We start from the raw sequence: 17,287 nt of genomic DNA, 5'->3' as shown, positions 1-17,287 counted from the left end.
CCTGATTTTAACCACAGTTCACTCTTTATGCTATTTTTTCTGATCCACTTCTAACCCCTTTTCACCAATTTTTCTGTCTGTTCATACAATTTTTAAGTCCTTATTGCAACTTTCTGCCTATTTTTTGTGCCTAATAGCCCACCTGTGCCCCTTTAAACACATTTTTGCTACTGTTAATCCATTTTTGCCACTTTAACTCATTTGTTTTCTGTTAAAATAAAGGGGTTGAATTTTTTGAAGAAGGATATATATACCATGGCATAAATGAATGAATGAATTATTTGTTTTTTGCATTGATAAGAGTGGCTGTTATTCAGGTTAAAAAAAATATATATATATGGTTATCACAGCTTAAATTTACAGTGAATCATGATTTTTCCGACCCCCAAGGGCCCCCATTTGGCTGGGCCATGGAAAGCTCTCCCCTTTATCCCACCTTATAGGAGGCTTTGCTGGTGTATTTACTGTAGACTTTATGTCATTCAAAGGCCCGTGTTGGGATATGCATGAAATTAAGGTTAGTCAATCATTTTTGTAGCATGTAGATTAATTTTTCTTACTCAATATGAATCCCTAGACATATAAATATGTAATAAGGATCAAACTCAGATTCATTCTTTTGCTGCATGAAAACTTGCTAAATTTAATAATAACCAGGCAAACATGGTGAAAAATAAGTGCAATGTAAACAAGACTGGTCTACAGAAATTAGCTAAAGTGAACAACTGTAATCACTGGCAAAGGTAGTGATTACAGAGGTTACTATTATTTATATAGAACTTTATATACTAATGTAATCTGTTCGATATTTAGGTGATTATGCTAGTTACCTTGGCACCAAACTGTCCTGGCTCTCCCATCAAACCCGGGACTCCGATAGGACCCTTAGGAGAGAAAAAGAGAGGGAATAAAGTGTGTTTGAATTCACAACAAAAGATGTTTTTCTTTGGGATATCCAGGGGTTTAACTGCAAAAAAAGAAACTCACATCTTCACCGGGGTCACCGTCACTGCCAGGCACGCCGTCCTGACCTGGAGTCCCCTGAGAGAGAAAGGAAAAGAAAAGGGAATTTCAGAGGTAGAGGAAACCTTTACTGATCATCATTCACGCCTGGGTTTGCCACAGCGGTTGCCCAAAAGAGAAAATTCCTGAGTTGCTTTAAATAACATATTAATTGCAAGACTTTACAACCAGCATTTTAACTTAACTGAAGGACCTGACAATGCTAACACCAATACCGCCATTTTAACTTCTGCTTACATGGTCTGTTTTATTTTTTTGCTATCTGTTGTCTTGTTTAGACTGCAATTCCACAGCAGCGCCTTTACGAAGCTACACCATCATTCCACCTGTGATCATTCATATTGATTCCATAACAAGGTAATATTTCCAGTTGTGCAACAGATTTATTATCTTCTCTGAATCCAGAGATATTGATTTTACAGCCCACAGTTATCCACATTTAACGTAGCAGCGTCAAGGTGTATGAATATTTCAGCATTATATTGTATACAGAAATGCTGCTGATTCAACTTCAGATCTGTAGTGTTCAATTATCTCTGCTCTTAGATTCATAACTCATCTTGAATAACATCTATGCTGAAATGGATCACCAGACTCTCCAAACTCTACTGACTGTCTAATGCTTCAAGTCCCCTGGGTTTACTCTGTGGGATATGTGGATAAATGTGGGATAATTTACAGTCCAAAGTTGGACTCTCTTGTTTCACCACAACAGTTTAAGATGATCTCAAAACATTTCATGGATGTGTGTGATTGTCTGAACTTAGTATCATCTTTTCTTGGTTTGTTCTGGTTGTGTATTTTTGAATCTCAACGTTGTTGGAAAGGAAGGGGAAACATCATTGATAACCTGGGCTTTAAGAATACGTGTGCTGCAGTAATGTTGCTTTAATTCTTAAACGTTATGGGACTACTTATACAAAAGTAAAAAAAAATCAGAAATTACATCTAAGATTTTTATGCATTAAACACAGTAAACACTAATGGCTAAGGGTTTTTTTGTACAAACTTGTTCTCCCATCTCTTTGGGACCAAATAGTTAAAAAAATAATCATTCTGTGACAAAAAATCATCAAAGTATTTACATTTTTACATTGAGTCATCATTTAAAGAAGTTCCTGTCTGCAGAGACACAGAGGGACATGTCACAACCTCTCTGTTTCTTTGTCTCCATTATGAGTCATTCAGACTCTCTTCTTTAGTTTCAAAGTCTATCCACATGTGCTGCACGTCGAAGCATGATGTGACAACAGAACAGCCTGCCATTGGTTGTCACAACCCAGTCACATTGCATTCTGGGATACAACCAGACAATATGGTGGAAGGCTAACTAACTAGCTGCTTGATTGGAAAACGGATTAAAAATGGATAAAAAGACACCCAATATCAGAGTTACTGGTATAGATTTAATCTTCATTGACCATGTAAAGTCAGCCAAGTTTCAGGCTCACTAGAAAATGCTCTGTAAGAGCTACGAAGGCGTGGATAGTGTCATTACAATGACAAAACAGAGAGCTTTCAGAGATTTATTTTTCAAAAATATTTAACTTTGAATAACACGTGTCTCTTCTCCTTGTACATAAGAACACTGGTCTCAGAGGGTTAAAGGTGTAGAAACACTAAAGAAGGAGCTCTACACACACAGTCAGACGTGGTAAATAGTCTTGAACTTGAAATTTGATTTTTCTAGTCATTTGATGACTCAAAAGTCCTTTAATTCTAGAGACATTTGCTGTTTCTCTTACATTTGCAGATGCCTCCGGTTGTGTCATGACTGTTCTTGTGAATGTGCTTTTCTGAATGTGACATGTTGTTCAATGAAACCTTTTGCCACAGAGGTTTCCTCTGGCTGAGAGCTCTGGCTGAATACAACACCCTGATGTGTGGGATGTAAACTACAAGCATGGCAACAGTGAATATGGCTATAATTCTGAGCTCAAAACTACTGTGATAAGCATCAGTAATCAATAGTAACATCAGATCAGCTCAGACTGATGACTAGTGGTCGGATCAGCTCCTAGTGTACTCCAAAATTTTCCTAACACATGAACATAATGCTCCCAGTGTATCGGTGTGCTTAGTGACCATGTGACTGGGGACTTTTAGCCACGTGTTCGTAGATATGATTGTGACAGCAGGTGATGAAAACAGGAAGAGTCATTTTGTTTAGTTGTCATTATAATGTCAAAATATCCGCTTTAAATATTTATTTAAACCCTCAGACCACTTTTTCAAAAGTAAACCAATATACATAGAGTTTAGTTGTGCAATTAATCAGTCATTTTCTTTTTGCGCTAAGTATTTAAATGATACATTTTGTGTAAAAATTGTGCATAATGGCTGCCTTCTACAGGTTGAAACCATCTACTGTTTCTGAATTTTTCTTAAAAAACTTCTACTACCTGATCTGGCGCTCTGTGACGTACGTGCTGCCATCTGACGCCACCACAGAGCTCAAAAGTTACTGCCAACTTTTCCCCTGACTGTTAACTTCACTCGTAGCAAAGCCAAATTTATGTTCCACCAATCTGAGACGTGCTGACACAGAGGGATTATAGGTAATGTAGGGCTGTTGCCTGAAATCACAGATAAACCAAGCCTTTCTTAAAAAAAGGCCGATAATGCCCTTACTTGTGCCTTCTGCGTGATCATGTATCTTCATTTAACTGTCTTTAGTTAAGAAAACATCTTTTAAATTCACCAGACTGACCACACATGTGCATACTGCATCTCACATCCATGTTGCAATAATAGAATGTGAGATAATGTATGTAGCTGATTCACTGAACTGATACACGTGGAAACCATTAAGTGTTTAGTTATATTAGTTATGATTAAGTATATTTCTGGCATTACAACACCAACGATGCAACAGTGGGAGCAATTTGGATGTGTCTCTTTTAGCTTTAAAACCTGGGTGTAGTAGCTGGGGATCTGACATTCCTGTTTAGAAATGACCAACCATTCTTCCCAGAGCCTAAAAACATCTACATGCTCCTCTAATCCTGTTTGGTCCTTATCATCGGCTCTGATTCCAGCATAGAGGGAAGGTCATTTCATCCCTCTGGTACGCCCTCTGAAAGTCAGTGAACCTCACCCCGGCATGAATATCCCACCTTGAAGTCTCTAAATAGGACATATGAACCATCTCTCTCTCCCTGCGCAGCAGTTTTAATAATAATATCTTGAATTTATATCGCGCCTTTCAAGAAACCCAAGGACGCTTTACAAGAAACAGATAAGGCATGGACAAACTATATGAGGAATAGGATGAGAGTAAGGGGTGGTTTAATGAAGACTGTAGGCTGTGGTGAACAGATGGTGGTTGAGATGTTTTTTGAAAATGTCCAGAGATGGAGCACGACAGATGTCTGCAGGAAGAGTGTTCCAGAGGGTGGGGGCTGCAGCCCTGAAGGCTCTGCAGTTTTACTTTCATTTTAAACTTTTTAAACCTACAATGTTTATTTATTTTAATTCGACTTTGGTGAGCAGTAATAAACAGTATTTTTCTTGATTCCTATAAAACTTAGAATTACAGGGAATACTTGGGGAATTCTAGAAACCACAACAGTTGTTTCATGTGGTTAGTGTTTAAGTGATTTAATCTAGAAAGCATGTTCAAACACATACTTACCACAGTGCAGTCATCACTGCTGGTTTCTACTTTACTGTGACTAAATCACAAACAGACATGTGGCTCTATCCTGTCTCATTTTGCTTTCTTTTTCTGAAAAAAGGTATAAAAACAAACCTTGCTTCAGTTTTAGTTTACACAGTATTTTATATGAAGTGAAAGTCTCTGACACAGTACAAGATTGTTAGATGAGACAAAAAAAAGTCCTTAAAATTGCATAAAATCATTTCAAAATTTCATAATTGCAAAAGAGTGCAGAAATGAGAAGCAGAAATGTCCAGCCCTTGTTAATGGGGAAGTTACACCCATTAAGTGTGTGTGTGGGTGTGTGTGTGTGTGTGGGTGTGCATGTTTGTGCATGAGTGAAACAATGCATGTGTGTGAGTGGGTGTACATGTAACTGTTGTCTGTGGGATGGCTGATAGTGGGATGGGGTGGTTGCGGGTGTGTGGGTGTTAGGGAATGACTTTAATTGTCTATGTTAAGCAAAAGGTGGGGGTGCATGGGTGGGTTTAAGGGAAAGTTTTTATTTGTCTATGTAAAGAACTTTGAGTTACATGTTATGTACGAAAAGCGCTTAAGTTTGACTGATTGATTGAAGTAACAGAAACTGGCTGCAGTATCTTTACTACCATTTATTACCTATAGATACCTACATACAAAACATGATGCCGTGTGAAAATTTTAGTGTCACAGGTTAGAGTTCAAGATAAAAAAAAGAGGGCTACAAAAAAGTTTAAGTGACATTTCTATGTGGTTTAGAGCACAGGATTTTCACCCCAAGATTCAAATGAGAAGTTTTCATTCTGCCTGGGGCCCAAATTTTACAAAATTTCAACATAGTGCCTCCAAATTCTGACTTTTATGCTTTTAAATGTTCTTTGTCGGACTGTTAATCTCACCTGCAGAAACTTGAATTGGTTTAAAATGTAGAAAAACCAAACTTCTGGTATTCTCTAATTTAATCGAATTTACAAGGAACAGCCCCTCAGGTATAACTTGGCAAGGCAGACCGATTGAGCTAGTCTCAACCTTTAAATATCTTGATTTTCATGTTGATTGTGATAAATACGTCTCACCTATCATCATCTGACATTCTTATTTTGTGGCATTGAGTAACTTATGTATTTTATACATTACGTGGCTGCTTTTTAAGACTTATTTTGGGCTTTTTAAGCCTTTATTGACAGAGGAGGACAGTGGACAGAATCAGAAACAGGGGCAAGAGAGCAGGGGAGAGACACAAGAGACAGTGCCACAGACCAGACTCAAATCCGGAACGACCGCACATACAGGACGTGCCCCAAACCACCAGGCCATCTGCGCCCCAATCTGGCTGTTTTTAATTTAATATTTGGTCTGAGAAAATGCTAAAAGTATACAAATATAAAGTCAGCACAGTGTACTGGTTATTTGTTAGCTCATTGATTGGTTGGCTGACTCATCAATCGGCTTTTTATAAAACAAACTTGAAAAACTTTTTTTATAGCTTTATAAAGACTTCTTGTTAAATAGATGATATTAGTGCATAACATACATACAGAAGAAGGGCTGTCATGATACCAATATCTAAACATTTATCATTCTTTATCAATCAAATATTGATGCCTGTTTAATAAATAAAAATATCCAAAATACAAGTTCCATACAACTATATTATGTATTTTCTGTTATTTATTTATTTAATCTTTCTTTAATTCTTGAAAATTGTTGAGGTTTTCTAACCTGACACGCCAGAAAACCTTCAATACCAAGCGTTTGGGAAAGGGAAGAAGACTTAAAAAAAACTTGGAGTGTGACTGGATGAACGTTCTGTCTGTCACATATTTACAGGCCAATCAGAGCAACAAAACACGTGACGTCTTAGGCTACAGACGTGCGCATACGCAGGTACCGAGGAATAACGCGAACCATAGCGGCTGTAGACATGTCAGTACACGACTCTTGTCGTTTTTGAAAAGAAAACAACTCACTGCTGTTCTTTGTTCTTCTTTTAACAAAGAAATGTCGTCAAGGTCTGATAAAACTGGCGCTTTAGCAGCATCCACGCTAATGTCTTCCTCCATAATTGCACCGGCCTCTTCTCACTGCTTGTTTACGTCACGACGCCACCGCACCTGAAAGTACTGTCCCTCGTCGCTGCTTGGTCCTGTCACTTTCTAACTGGGCCCAAACGGTTCAGACAGGAGCTTTGTAAGATGGATTTGCCAGTGAGAAACACAGAAATGGGCGTATCCATCTGCTTTGTAAGGTTAGAGGTTTTCCTTATTTACAGTGATGTTGAGATACAACAGAGACACAATTAGAACTAATTTAAACAGCTGATGGAGGCGACAGAAGTGCCAATCAAGTTTCTGTGTGAAAACTAACAAAAAAAAAAAAAAAAAGATAGATCTAATCATTTCCAAACTTATAGGCGTGATTTTATCTCTGCTTGCAACACCCTAAAACCAGGTTCTGGTGCTTTCACAAACTTAATCAAAGCCAACACCGTCAGTTTACCTGATTCAAGCAGTGACTCACATCTTATACAAACAGCTGCAGCGTTTCCCTGCAATGTTTAAACCTGCATTGTTGCATCATGAATTCCTGGTCTCAGCTGGGCCTTAGTCCACACTAAACATTCTGCTGGGAATTCAAAATTTAACCCCTTAAAGCCTGTTGTATCATTTTTGACACATTCTTTTATAATACCTCTATCTAATCAATATGATCAATAACTTAATAAAAAAACTATTGAATACAATCTGATAAATGATAAAAATGCCATCAAGTGGATAATCAGTTACCAGAAACACCAAACGTATCAAATGAGATTAAAAAAAAAATAAATCAAAATTATATATATATATATGTGTGTGTATGTGTGTGTGTGTGTGTGTGTGTGTGTGTGTGTTAAATTTTATGGAAATTTGGATTTTTTTTTAATTTCAGTAGAAAGTTAAATAATCATTTCACTTACAAAAAATGAGAATTTTCTGGCTATAATTTTTGTTTTCAGGCTTTAATGGGTTAAATTAAAATCCAAAATTTAAGCTTATTTATTGGAAGAAGACTTATTTGATGGTTTATATCTGTGCAAAAATGGTGCAAGAAGCAATTTTCAAAAAAGAGTCTTTTTTCTTATTCTAGCTCTGGCACTATTGCATCAGATATCTCTAAAGCTCCCATATTAGTCTGGTTTTACACTAGACTGTAACATTTATTGATGCAAAGTGCAGTAAATCCCCTGGTTCTCCATCTGTAATTATTGATTTTTTGTCAGCATGATACAGCTGATCCAGGAGTTAACATTTAGACATTGGACTTTCCAATCATTAGTGGCCACACGTTAACACTAAAGTCCCTTTTGAAATAAGGGACTAAGACTTTATAATTATTTAACAGATAATTGTGGGTCAGTTTCTGTTTTTGTTATCAGGCCTTTAACCATCTGTCTTGGGGAGGACATGCTGATTCACTGTGTGGCTCACCAGCACTTCAACAGACAACAGCTGACCTGTTTGCCCAACTGTGCTTATTCTGTGTTTACAACTATGACTAATCATGTTGTTTTCACATGTTGTTTATTTTTTGGGTTAACATTGCTTCAGTCTTTCCTAATTCCAGTCTAGAGTTGCTCGGGTGCTCTACTTGTGATCTTCAAACACATCATCATCTTGTGACAAATTGAGGAACTGGCCATTTAGAGGAGTGCAGCGTCCCTTTGATTATCTGGACTAGGGCAGCCACTGTGGTCTAGTCTATCCCACCATAGTCTATGACTCATCAGCTACTATAGCCACAAAAACAGTCAACAGAAAGTCCCCAGTTAACACAGTTAGTAGTTAAACGGTTACACCAGGAGCTTCACCTCAGATCAATCTGAGCTGATCTGATGTAATTATTGATTATTAATGTTAATATTATGTTAGTTCTGATCTCAAAATTAACATCATATTAACAAATATGGAGAATTTAAATGAATGAAGGTTACTGTAAATTAACTTGGCAAAAATAATATATTGTAATTTTTCCTGTTAACTAGCAGGGAGGGCTAGATAATTTTAACGTCTCTTGTTTGACGTCTTTTTTTGCCAGTGGAAGAAGAAAAATGAAGATGCCGGTGTCATGATTGATGACCAGCTAACCTTCAAGATACATGCAGCCTTGATTGCCTATTTACCCTCTGTAACAGCAAGAGCAGGGGTGTCCAAACTTTTTCCACTGCAGGCAACACACAGAAATATACAGGGAGGGTGGGGCCACTTTCATACGCCTTACCGAGAGGACATTAAAGTTAGTAAAACCAATCTAATGTAGGTTAAGTGGCTGAGTAGTGGCTGAGTATGCTTAAATGGCTAGGCATTTAACCAATCATTTTAAGGATTCTGAGAGGCAAATCAGATTTCAGGGGGCCTGTTCAATGCTGGCTACCACTGTCTCTGCCCCTGGAATAATGCTGGTGCTTTAATTTGTTGCTGTATTCAATCAGGGCATTATAAATCAAGATATCATTATTTTGGTTGCCAATATTGTAACAGTTTCAATGCTGTCTAGATTAAGTCCCTTAAAAGAAAAAAATACTTGTCAAAATGTTAAACAGAGTAAGCATGGTAGCTCCACCTTGTGCTGAAACTAAAAAGTAGAAAACAGTCAGGCACATGCTTCATGAACCATAGCTTGGCCACTCCTGATCAAAAGGGTGAGACCCCACCCGACAGAGCATCAACACAGCTCCTGGTGCAGGTTGTTGTAATATTGTACACTAACTACTGTAGCTCATTACTGGCAGGCCTCCCTGGATGCAGATTTAAACCTCTACAGATGATCCAGAATGCAGCAGCATGTCTAGTCTTCAACCAACGGCACATATCACTCCACTTTTCATCTCCCTACACTGGCTTTAGCTAACATCAAATTTAAACCCTATTCATTGCCTACAAAGCAGCAACTAAAACTACCCTGATTACCTGAAAGGAAGGAAGGAAGGAAGAAAGAAAGATAGGTGGGTGGACGGACGGACGGACGGACAGACGGACAGACGGATAGATGGATAGATAGTCATTTATTGTCAATGCATTGTAAAAAAGATACAACGAAACTGTACTGTAATGTTGAAGCAAACTGAGAGCAGATAAAGCTCCATTTTTTTCTTATCTTATCTTAAAGACAATTGCTGTCGGTTAGATTTAAGATGTAAAGGAAATGACTAACTCTCCGACAATGTGTAAGTTATCAGGAAAATATCGTTCACAAGCCATTAATCTCACACCCACACACACATTCACGCCCTGACATCTAAAATGAGAGCTAACTTGCTGATCTTTCAGTGATTTTCAAAAATTAAAAACGTTTGCTTGTACCTTTTCTCCAGTTGGTCCGAAGGGTCCGGGCTGTCCAGGGTAACCCTAAAGAGGACAAAGAGAAAAAAATATATTCAGATTATCACTGAAACATCTCATCAAAATGAGGACTGACTGAAGACATTAAAAAGTTGAAGAGAGAAAGACAAAAATATCTTACTTTGTAAGCTTTCATTTGTGAATATACAAAAAATGATTATTAAGAAAATATGTCAACTGCATTCAAGTGCAGAGAATTGGTGCTAAAAAAGTTCACCTTTTAAAATCTGTGTGCCATTTTCGTTCAGAATATTTGGATCTTTAATGATTTCATATTAGAAAAAAAGATTTGTTGAATGCTGGCTGGAAATCAAAATAAGATGTTAAATTACGACATTTTAAATTTCTTACAGTGGATCCTCTGTCGCCGACGTCACCATTGAACCCTGGAGCTCCAATTTGACCCTGTAGGAGAAGGGAGGACAGTTAACATCAAGTTAGCTCTGACTTCTGTCAACCTCTACTGGCCATCAGATGGAAGTGCAAAAAGCCTACAGTAAACATACATACATTAGCAAAAATATTATTAAAAAACTGTCAGAAACAGATAGAAAAGATATTGTAGAGAAAATGTTTGAGTTATATTTTAAAGAAAGTATTATTCTGTGTTGATATTCTGTGAAAATGTTGTGTTCTGTTGCAGAAAAGCAGTCAGAGGAAAAGCAAGTACATCTGAATGTCCTTTAAAAGCTGGGCAGTATTTTCAGCTTCCATACCTTCGATCCATCTGGACCCTGAGGACCCAATTTTCCTTCGGCCCCATCAGACCCCTGAGCAGCATAACAGAGAGAGAAAAGAGACAAGAATGATGAAAAAACTCGAAGCTAAATGAATGAATTTGGGTTCCAAATGACAAAAAGAATCAATTACGATTTCCTGATAGTAAACTTTCTTTCTTAATTTCTCATCAAATTTATAATAAAACAGATTTATGTCCAGAATTCACCCTCGATGGGCTCTCTGACTCGTCAGCTGACCTGCCAATTAGAGCCCCTCTCATAGCATAGCAAACATTTCTGGGCCACTTCCTGTTAGACCATCTTTTATCCCGAGCCAAGAAAATTCAGTGCATAATAGTAAAATCTGATCTTAAACTGGTTCCTTCAACATGGTGAAAAGGTTAGCCTGGATTTGCTGCAAGAACGACTGAGGATATCCATGTCCTAATCCAACACCTTTCACACATGCAACCCTGAAAATTTCTGGAAAATTTCAGGGTAACCTCTTCAGATAATTTCCTGACTTGCTTGTTGACACTTCTTGTCCCTCACAGCAGGAAGTTTCCTGCAGTTTTCCTGTCAGTCAGTGGAGGAATGGGGGAAGAAGAGATACTTACGGGGCTAGCAGGGAAAATTCAGGGCAAAATAACGGTTAGCTGTTTGAGTTCATACATGCAGCTAACTGGAGTAAATTTGGGAGTTGTGTGCAAGTTTGAATAGAGCACATGAGTATTTTTTCATCCTGTTTCCTAATATGAAGCTTGATCATGAAAAATGTCTTCTTTGTGTGTTGATGTTGCCTTTTGTAGCATTAGCTTACTAGCATCAAAATCAGCTTAATGTTAATTCTTGTCTAGTAAGGCAGATGAGAATCTCTAACACAGGACTATTCAATCACAAATTCAACTGGGTCAAATTTTAATATCAAGAAACGTAGCTGGGCCAGACATGTTCGGTGCTCAGTAAGCAGCTGGTCATGTCAAATTTGAAACCAATACAGATCAATTTGAAGAAAAATATGCACTTTTTATTCCCTTTTAAATTTGGCAACATGACAAAAGCACATCAAAAAGTGCATAAAAACTCAACAACAGAGCTGTATTTGAACATAACCTGAGGTAGAAGAAACATTTTTTTCACTTGAAAAAAATAAAATAAATAGAATGAAAAAATAATAAAATGAAATTCTGTTAATAATAATTTTGGTCACAGCTTACCCTGGCATAAAGTGCATAAAAACTAAATTTGCACGGTTGTAGCTGCAGTTGAAAAGGACGTGTTTTATACTCTGGGGCTACTTCTGTCGGTCTAAAATACTGCAGGAATTTATGAAAACTTGCGAAACAAGTTGTTCTCTGCATCTCTGGCATGACCACAGGCTGGACCACTTGGGGGTTGGTTCTGGGCTGCATGCGGCCCCCGGGCATTTGTTTTTCTCTTTTTGAACAACAAGCACTTTGTTGGACAGCTAACGTTAGCATCATACATCTGTAATATTTTCAAACCTTGGTTCTCAGCCGCTGGGTCGGGACCCAAAAGTGGGTTGCAAAGCCACCTTCAGTGGGTCGCAGATGAGTGCATGAGAAAAACGTTGCTAAAAGTCTATGATGAGTGTCATTTATCCTTCTTTTTTTCATTTTATTTGTATTGGATGATTAAAATCCACATATCATTAACCCTTAGAGCTCACAGCTATTTATTTCACTATCATGTCTCGTCTGGACTTTTTGTCTTAAAAAGCTTGTAAAACATTAACCCTGTGGTGCACAGTCAAGCTCTACACATCTTTCTTTTTTCAGGACAACCCAGGCTTTAAGAATATATCTACTACAGTAATGTCACTTGAATTCTGAAAAAGTTATAAGACTCTAAAGATAAAATAAAAAGAACAAATCGGAATTTGAAACTAAAAGATTTTCATTAATAACGCACAGTAAACATAAGTGACAAAGCATTTTCTTTTCATAGACTTGTTCTCTCATCTCTTGGGACAATACAGTGAAAAAATAAACATTCTGTGACAAAGGGTTTTCAAAATATCTACATATATACAAAAAAATTCCATGTGCTTTTTTGCAGTTAGATTCATGTGTGCCGTTCCTTTATGCAGTAGAGAAGCAACTGGTTGACTACAACTCCCACAATGCTTTGCATCTAAATGTTGCCCTGAACAAATATGGCGCTGCCCACCGAAGAAAGCCAAAGTACAGGATCGAAAATGGATTAAAAATGGACATGAAGATGCTTCTTATTGGATCTAACGCTGTGGATTCCATGTTTAAAGACCCCGAAAAGTCACCGAAGTTCCGGGCTCACTAGAATGGCATCCTTAAGGGCTACGGAGACATTGAGGGTAGCAAATGAACAGCAAAATGGTCAGCTTTCGGAGGAAAAAAAGAGTAAGTGTCTCTGACGTATGGTTCAAAAGTTATTAACATTTTTCTAAACTGTGTCGCTTCTTGTTGTATATGACAACCCTGTCCTCAGAGACCCTAGAAAGTCAGCCAAGTTCTGGGCTCACTAGAAAATGTTCTGTAAGAGCTACGAATGCATGAAGAACATATTTAGAAAGGCAAAACACAGAGCTTTCACAGGAAAAAACAAGTCAGTGTCTATGACTTACGGTTCAAAAGTTTCCAAGCAATTTACACGGATCTGTGCTGCTGGAGCTCTAAGGCTTAATAACCTATTGGATAAGGTGAATAAACAGAAGACGAAAGTGGAAACCGATAAAAGGTTGGATGTGGTTTGTTTTGCATGACTAGAACATGTGTCCCCCTTAGTGGTCTACTGAGGATAATACTGGCTTACTTTGAAATACTTTTCTACACAGTGTTACTTAGTATAACTTTTATTTGTGTGAACCCTTATTTTAAAGTGTTAGTCTGCTTTGAGTCGTGCCCCATGTTGGGACCCCTGCAGACCTGCATGTCAAACTCTGTGTCTTAATGCCAGTCTGTAAAATGCTCAGTGGTGGGCTGACTTGTAAAAAGCCCTGCTATAATACTTTAAAATACATTCATTTTTATATCAAAAGCATTATTTATTAATGTGATGTTTGTGAGTCTTTGAAGTCAATATCAAAAATTTTAACCTCACCATTCTTGCTAAAATCGTAGCCTTACTATTAATCTCTGTGTTTAAGTATTTTGGAGTTGACTACTGCAAGAGTGGCTGTGAGAGATCAGAATAAACGGCGTGCTGATGTTGAAAGTGAAAGTTTAAGCCTGGTTCATCACTCAGCACAAGACAAATGAATAGAACCACCTATAAACATGCATTTTTAACTCATAAAGTGAATTTACAAAAAATGTAGATTGATATATTGTATAAATGTTTACATATGTGTGTGTGGGATTTTACTCACCTTGATGCCTTTCCCTCCCTTTGGTCCAGTAGGTCCAGCATCACCACGAGAGCCCTGAATGAACATCATACATTATTGAAAAACACTTAGACTGTGTGTATTTCTGTGCAACACTTTTACCATAATTTACCAACAAACCTTGAATGTGGACAAAAAAAATTAGAGCTCGCTGAGGTGAAAAGTCTGGATGGATTGAGCAGAATTTCTTACAATCATTTTTTTTGGTTCGCACATTAGACGTTTTGTAAAACAAATGACATTAACAAAAGTCTAGGCAGTAGAAATGGGATGTTTACGGTAATGGTTTATTATTGCAGTAAACTGAATGGGTTGTTGTGAGGAGCTTCAAAGGAGTGAAACTGAAAAGAGCTATGGCAGCTGTCGGCTGGTAAACCCCTAAATTCACCATCGGTATCATTTACCACACCACCGCTTTGCTGGTTTGGTGATAAGTTATCTGAGAAACATGGCTGCTGAGATTTGGTTCAAGTGTTTAGTGGTTGTGGTGTAGTAGGAGAAGAACTCTGGGTGATTTCCAAACATGAGAAAAATAAAAAAAAATAAATGGCTAAAGAGCACCTGTATACAGGGCTTTTCCCTCTCCTGCTCCTGACATCGGCCACCATATGCTCAATATTTTGTAAATTAAAAATAAAATGATTTCACATTCACTCTTTATAGTGTGTAACTCTAAGAGAGCTGTGGTTTTCATTATATTATCATTTTAATGTTTTCCCTCATGATTTCCTCACAGCAGAAGCCGTTTTCAGGATTCAGCTGGGACAGAAATTGACAGTCTTAATCTGAATGTAACAGTAAGGTAATAAACCAATAACATGGCCTTCCACAGAGATATGGAGAAGTCAGCCAGTGTGAAAGAGAAGCCAGCTAGAGGGATCCAGGGCTCTGCTGGCTCTGCTAATCCTGCTATTGCATGCAAAAACAGTGGAGATGATGTGAAATGAAAATCATCAAATCAAGTTAAAGAAGTCGTAATATTAAATTTCTTCGTAATCAGAGAGAAGCTTGTTGAATTTATTGTTTATAAAGTTTAATTCCAATGGGAGTAAATGAGGAATTTTCAATTAGTATCTTTAAGTGTGATTTTATGATGTTTTCATTGTTATTGTTTTACAATTATACCATTCTATCTCTTTTTAATATTTTTTTACATTTTTATTTTGCCATTTTTAATCATTCTTAGACACCTTTAGTGGTCTTTTTACCTTTTTTAAAAAAAAAACGTTTTTAACTTTTTCTGCAGACAGCACTCTAAAATGATGCTAGCATGTATTCTAACTCCACCAACAATCAAATAAAACTCTTTTCATGTTAAATATGTGAAGCCTGCAGCATCGTGATTTTAAAAGCTAACCCAGTGGGGATCATGTGGGTTCAGAGCTGCAAACAGATTAACTAATTTCCTATGTGGAAATGGCAGTTGGTTAATGCCAGCTCAGATCTGTTTACAAGTTCACACCATCGCCATGAATGTAGAGAAGTTTTGTTTTCTTACAGTCCCTCCAGGAGCCCCCACTCCTCCTCGAGGTCCGTCCATACCGATGTCACCCTGTGGACAGGAGGAGAGGTCAGATTTAATGATGCTGAAACTACAGGAGTTTAATCCTGATGGAGGTCAAATGGGCTTGAGACTGTATAGCCCTTTTCTTGTCATCTGACTAGTGAGGTTGTCTTAATTACCTTTAGACCAAGTATTCCAGCCTCTCCTGGGTCTCCTGGAAGTCCTGGTTCTCCCTGTCAATGACAAAAAACAGCAACATCTCGTGTTTTTGTTCTCTTATATAAAAAATCAACAGATCTGCAGGAAGTCATCTGACTATGTATCTAGTTTTGGACTCACCATCGCTCCGGAGAACCCAGACTCTCCATCGTCTCCCTCAAGCCCAGGGTCGCCCTGTGGGAGGAGAGGTCCGATTAAAACCAAGAAACAATTTACAAGGATAAAATATATGAATCAAAATCAGTTCTTTCAGAAGTTTTTATAATGACTTTATTTGTCTTTCAGCAAAAGAAAAAGTGAAACTGCACTGCTGAGATGAAAAGTTCTGACTTCTATCTAAATTTAGCACCAAATTAGGGTTGAGCAGCTTTTATATTTAACTTTTGTAAACATGTCTTGATTTCTTTAACCCATATGTGATATTTTTTACAGATTTTTTTTACCTGTGTTGGGTTAGGAGAAATGCAGATTTATAATTTTTCTTGTATATCTAGGAAACATACTGAATTGGTTTGTGAAAATTTTAAAAATGCCATTTTTCTGAATTTAAAAAATAGTAATCACAGAGTTATGAGTAGAACTTCCCATGAAAAAACAGAAATCTGCTGTTTTTCTGGGTTAAAACATCTTAGTAATTAGGCATATATGCCTAATTCAATTTTCCTTTTCTTTTAACAAAATATTCTGATATAGGGGATAACTTTCCAGGTATTCAAAAAAACTGAGATTTGTATTTTCTCATGTGAGTAGAATACACTATAAATATGTTTTTATAAATGCTCAGGATTTTATTTTAAAAACAGCAGAAAATCTGCAGAACAGACATGACTACTTATAAAACATTTATAATTGCAGCATCTAAAATTATTTTTTTATTAAACCATTTCTTTGTTTTCTCGTATTGAAGAAAAGCTTTTATCTAAAATGTATCTTGTTTGTACCATAAATGTGTACAAAACAAACCACATTTTTGGAGTTTTTGAGAACTTCCATGTTTTTCTTTCACTTTTATTTCCTTGTTTTGATCAGATTTACTTTTCTCATTATTGTTTTAGCAGCTAACTTTTAGTTTCATTTTGTTTTTAACTTCCATTTTTCCTTTTACTTTCAGTTTATTTGTTTACTATAACAATGTTTGAAGAGTATGTTTGTCTATTAATGATGTATGCTGGTGTTAAATACAAGTATAGACATGATTTCCTCACCACAGGTCCAGTGTCTCCTCCTCGTCCTCTGACCCCTTTAGTTCCTTTATAACCCTAAAAAACAAACATTACACATAAGCCAGCAGCTGCAGCTTTAATTCAGGTATTCTCTTCATTAGTAGAAATATAGAGATAACATTTTAAAATCTCACTTCTCTGCCTTGAGCTCCTGGTTCTCCAGTTTTTCCCTGTAGACCTCTGAATCCCTGAAAAA

General features: G+C 37.1%; 1 protein-coding gene across 2 annotated transcripts in view; it reads right to left on the bottom strand.

Moving 5' to 3' along the window:
• Positions 1-17,287, bottom strand: part of zgc:113232 (uncharacterized protein LOC541546 homolog) — a 41,570-nt gene that overhangs the window by 14,475 nt on the left and 9,808 nt on the right. For both annotated transcript variants that reach the window (XM_041794132.1, XM_041794133.1), the window contains exons 6-16: positions 17,226-17,279; positions 17,074-17,127; positions 15,989-16,042; positions 15,829-15,882; positions 15,644-15,697; positions 14,128-14,181; positions 10,758-10,811; positions 10,393-10,446; positions 10,003-10,047; positions 988-1,041; positions 831-884 (exon numbers count right to left, since the gene is read on the bottom strand). In XM_041794132.1, the coding sequence (XP_041650066.1) occupies positions 831-884; positions 988-1,041; positions 10,003-10,047; positions 10,393-10,446; positions 10,758-10,811; positions 14,128-14,181; positions 15,644-15,697; positions 15,829-15,882; positions 15,989-16,042; positions 17,074-17,127; positions 17,226-17,279 (585 nt within the window). The remainder of the gene's footprint in view (positions 1-830; positions 885-987; positions 1,042-10,002; positions 10,048-10,392; positions 10,447-10,757; positions 10,812-14,127; positions 14,182-15,643; positions 15,698-15,828; positions 15,883-15,988; positions 16,043-17,073; positions 17,128-17,225; positions 17,280-17,287) is intronic.

This window comes from Cheilinus undulatus, linkage group 8 (assembly GCF_018320785.1).
Source record: "Cheilinus undulatus linkage group 8, ASM1832078v1, whole genome shotgun sequence".
Classification (NCBI taxonomy): Eukaryota; Metazoa; Chordata; class Actinopteri; order Labriformes; family Labridae; genus Cheilinus; species Cheilinus undulatus.
This window is presented reverse-complemented; position numbering and strand designations above follow the sequence as displayed.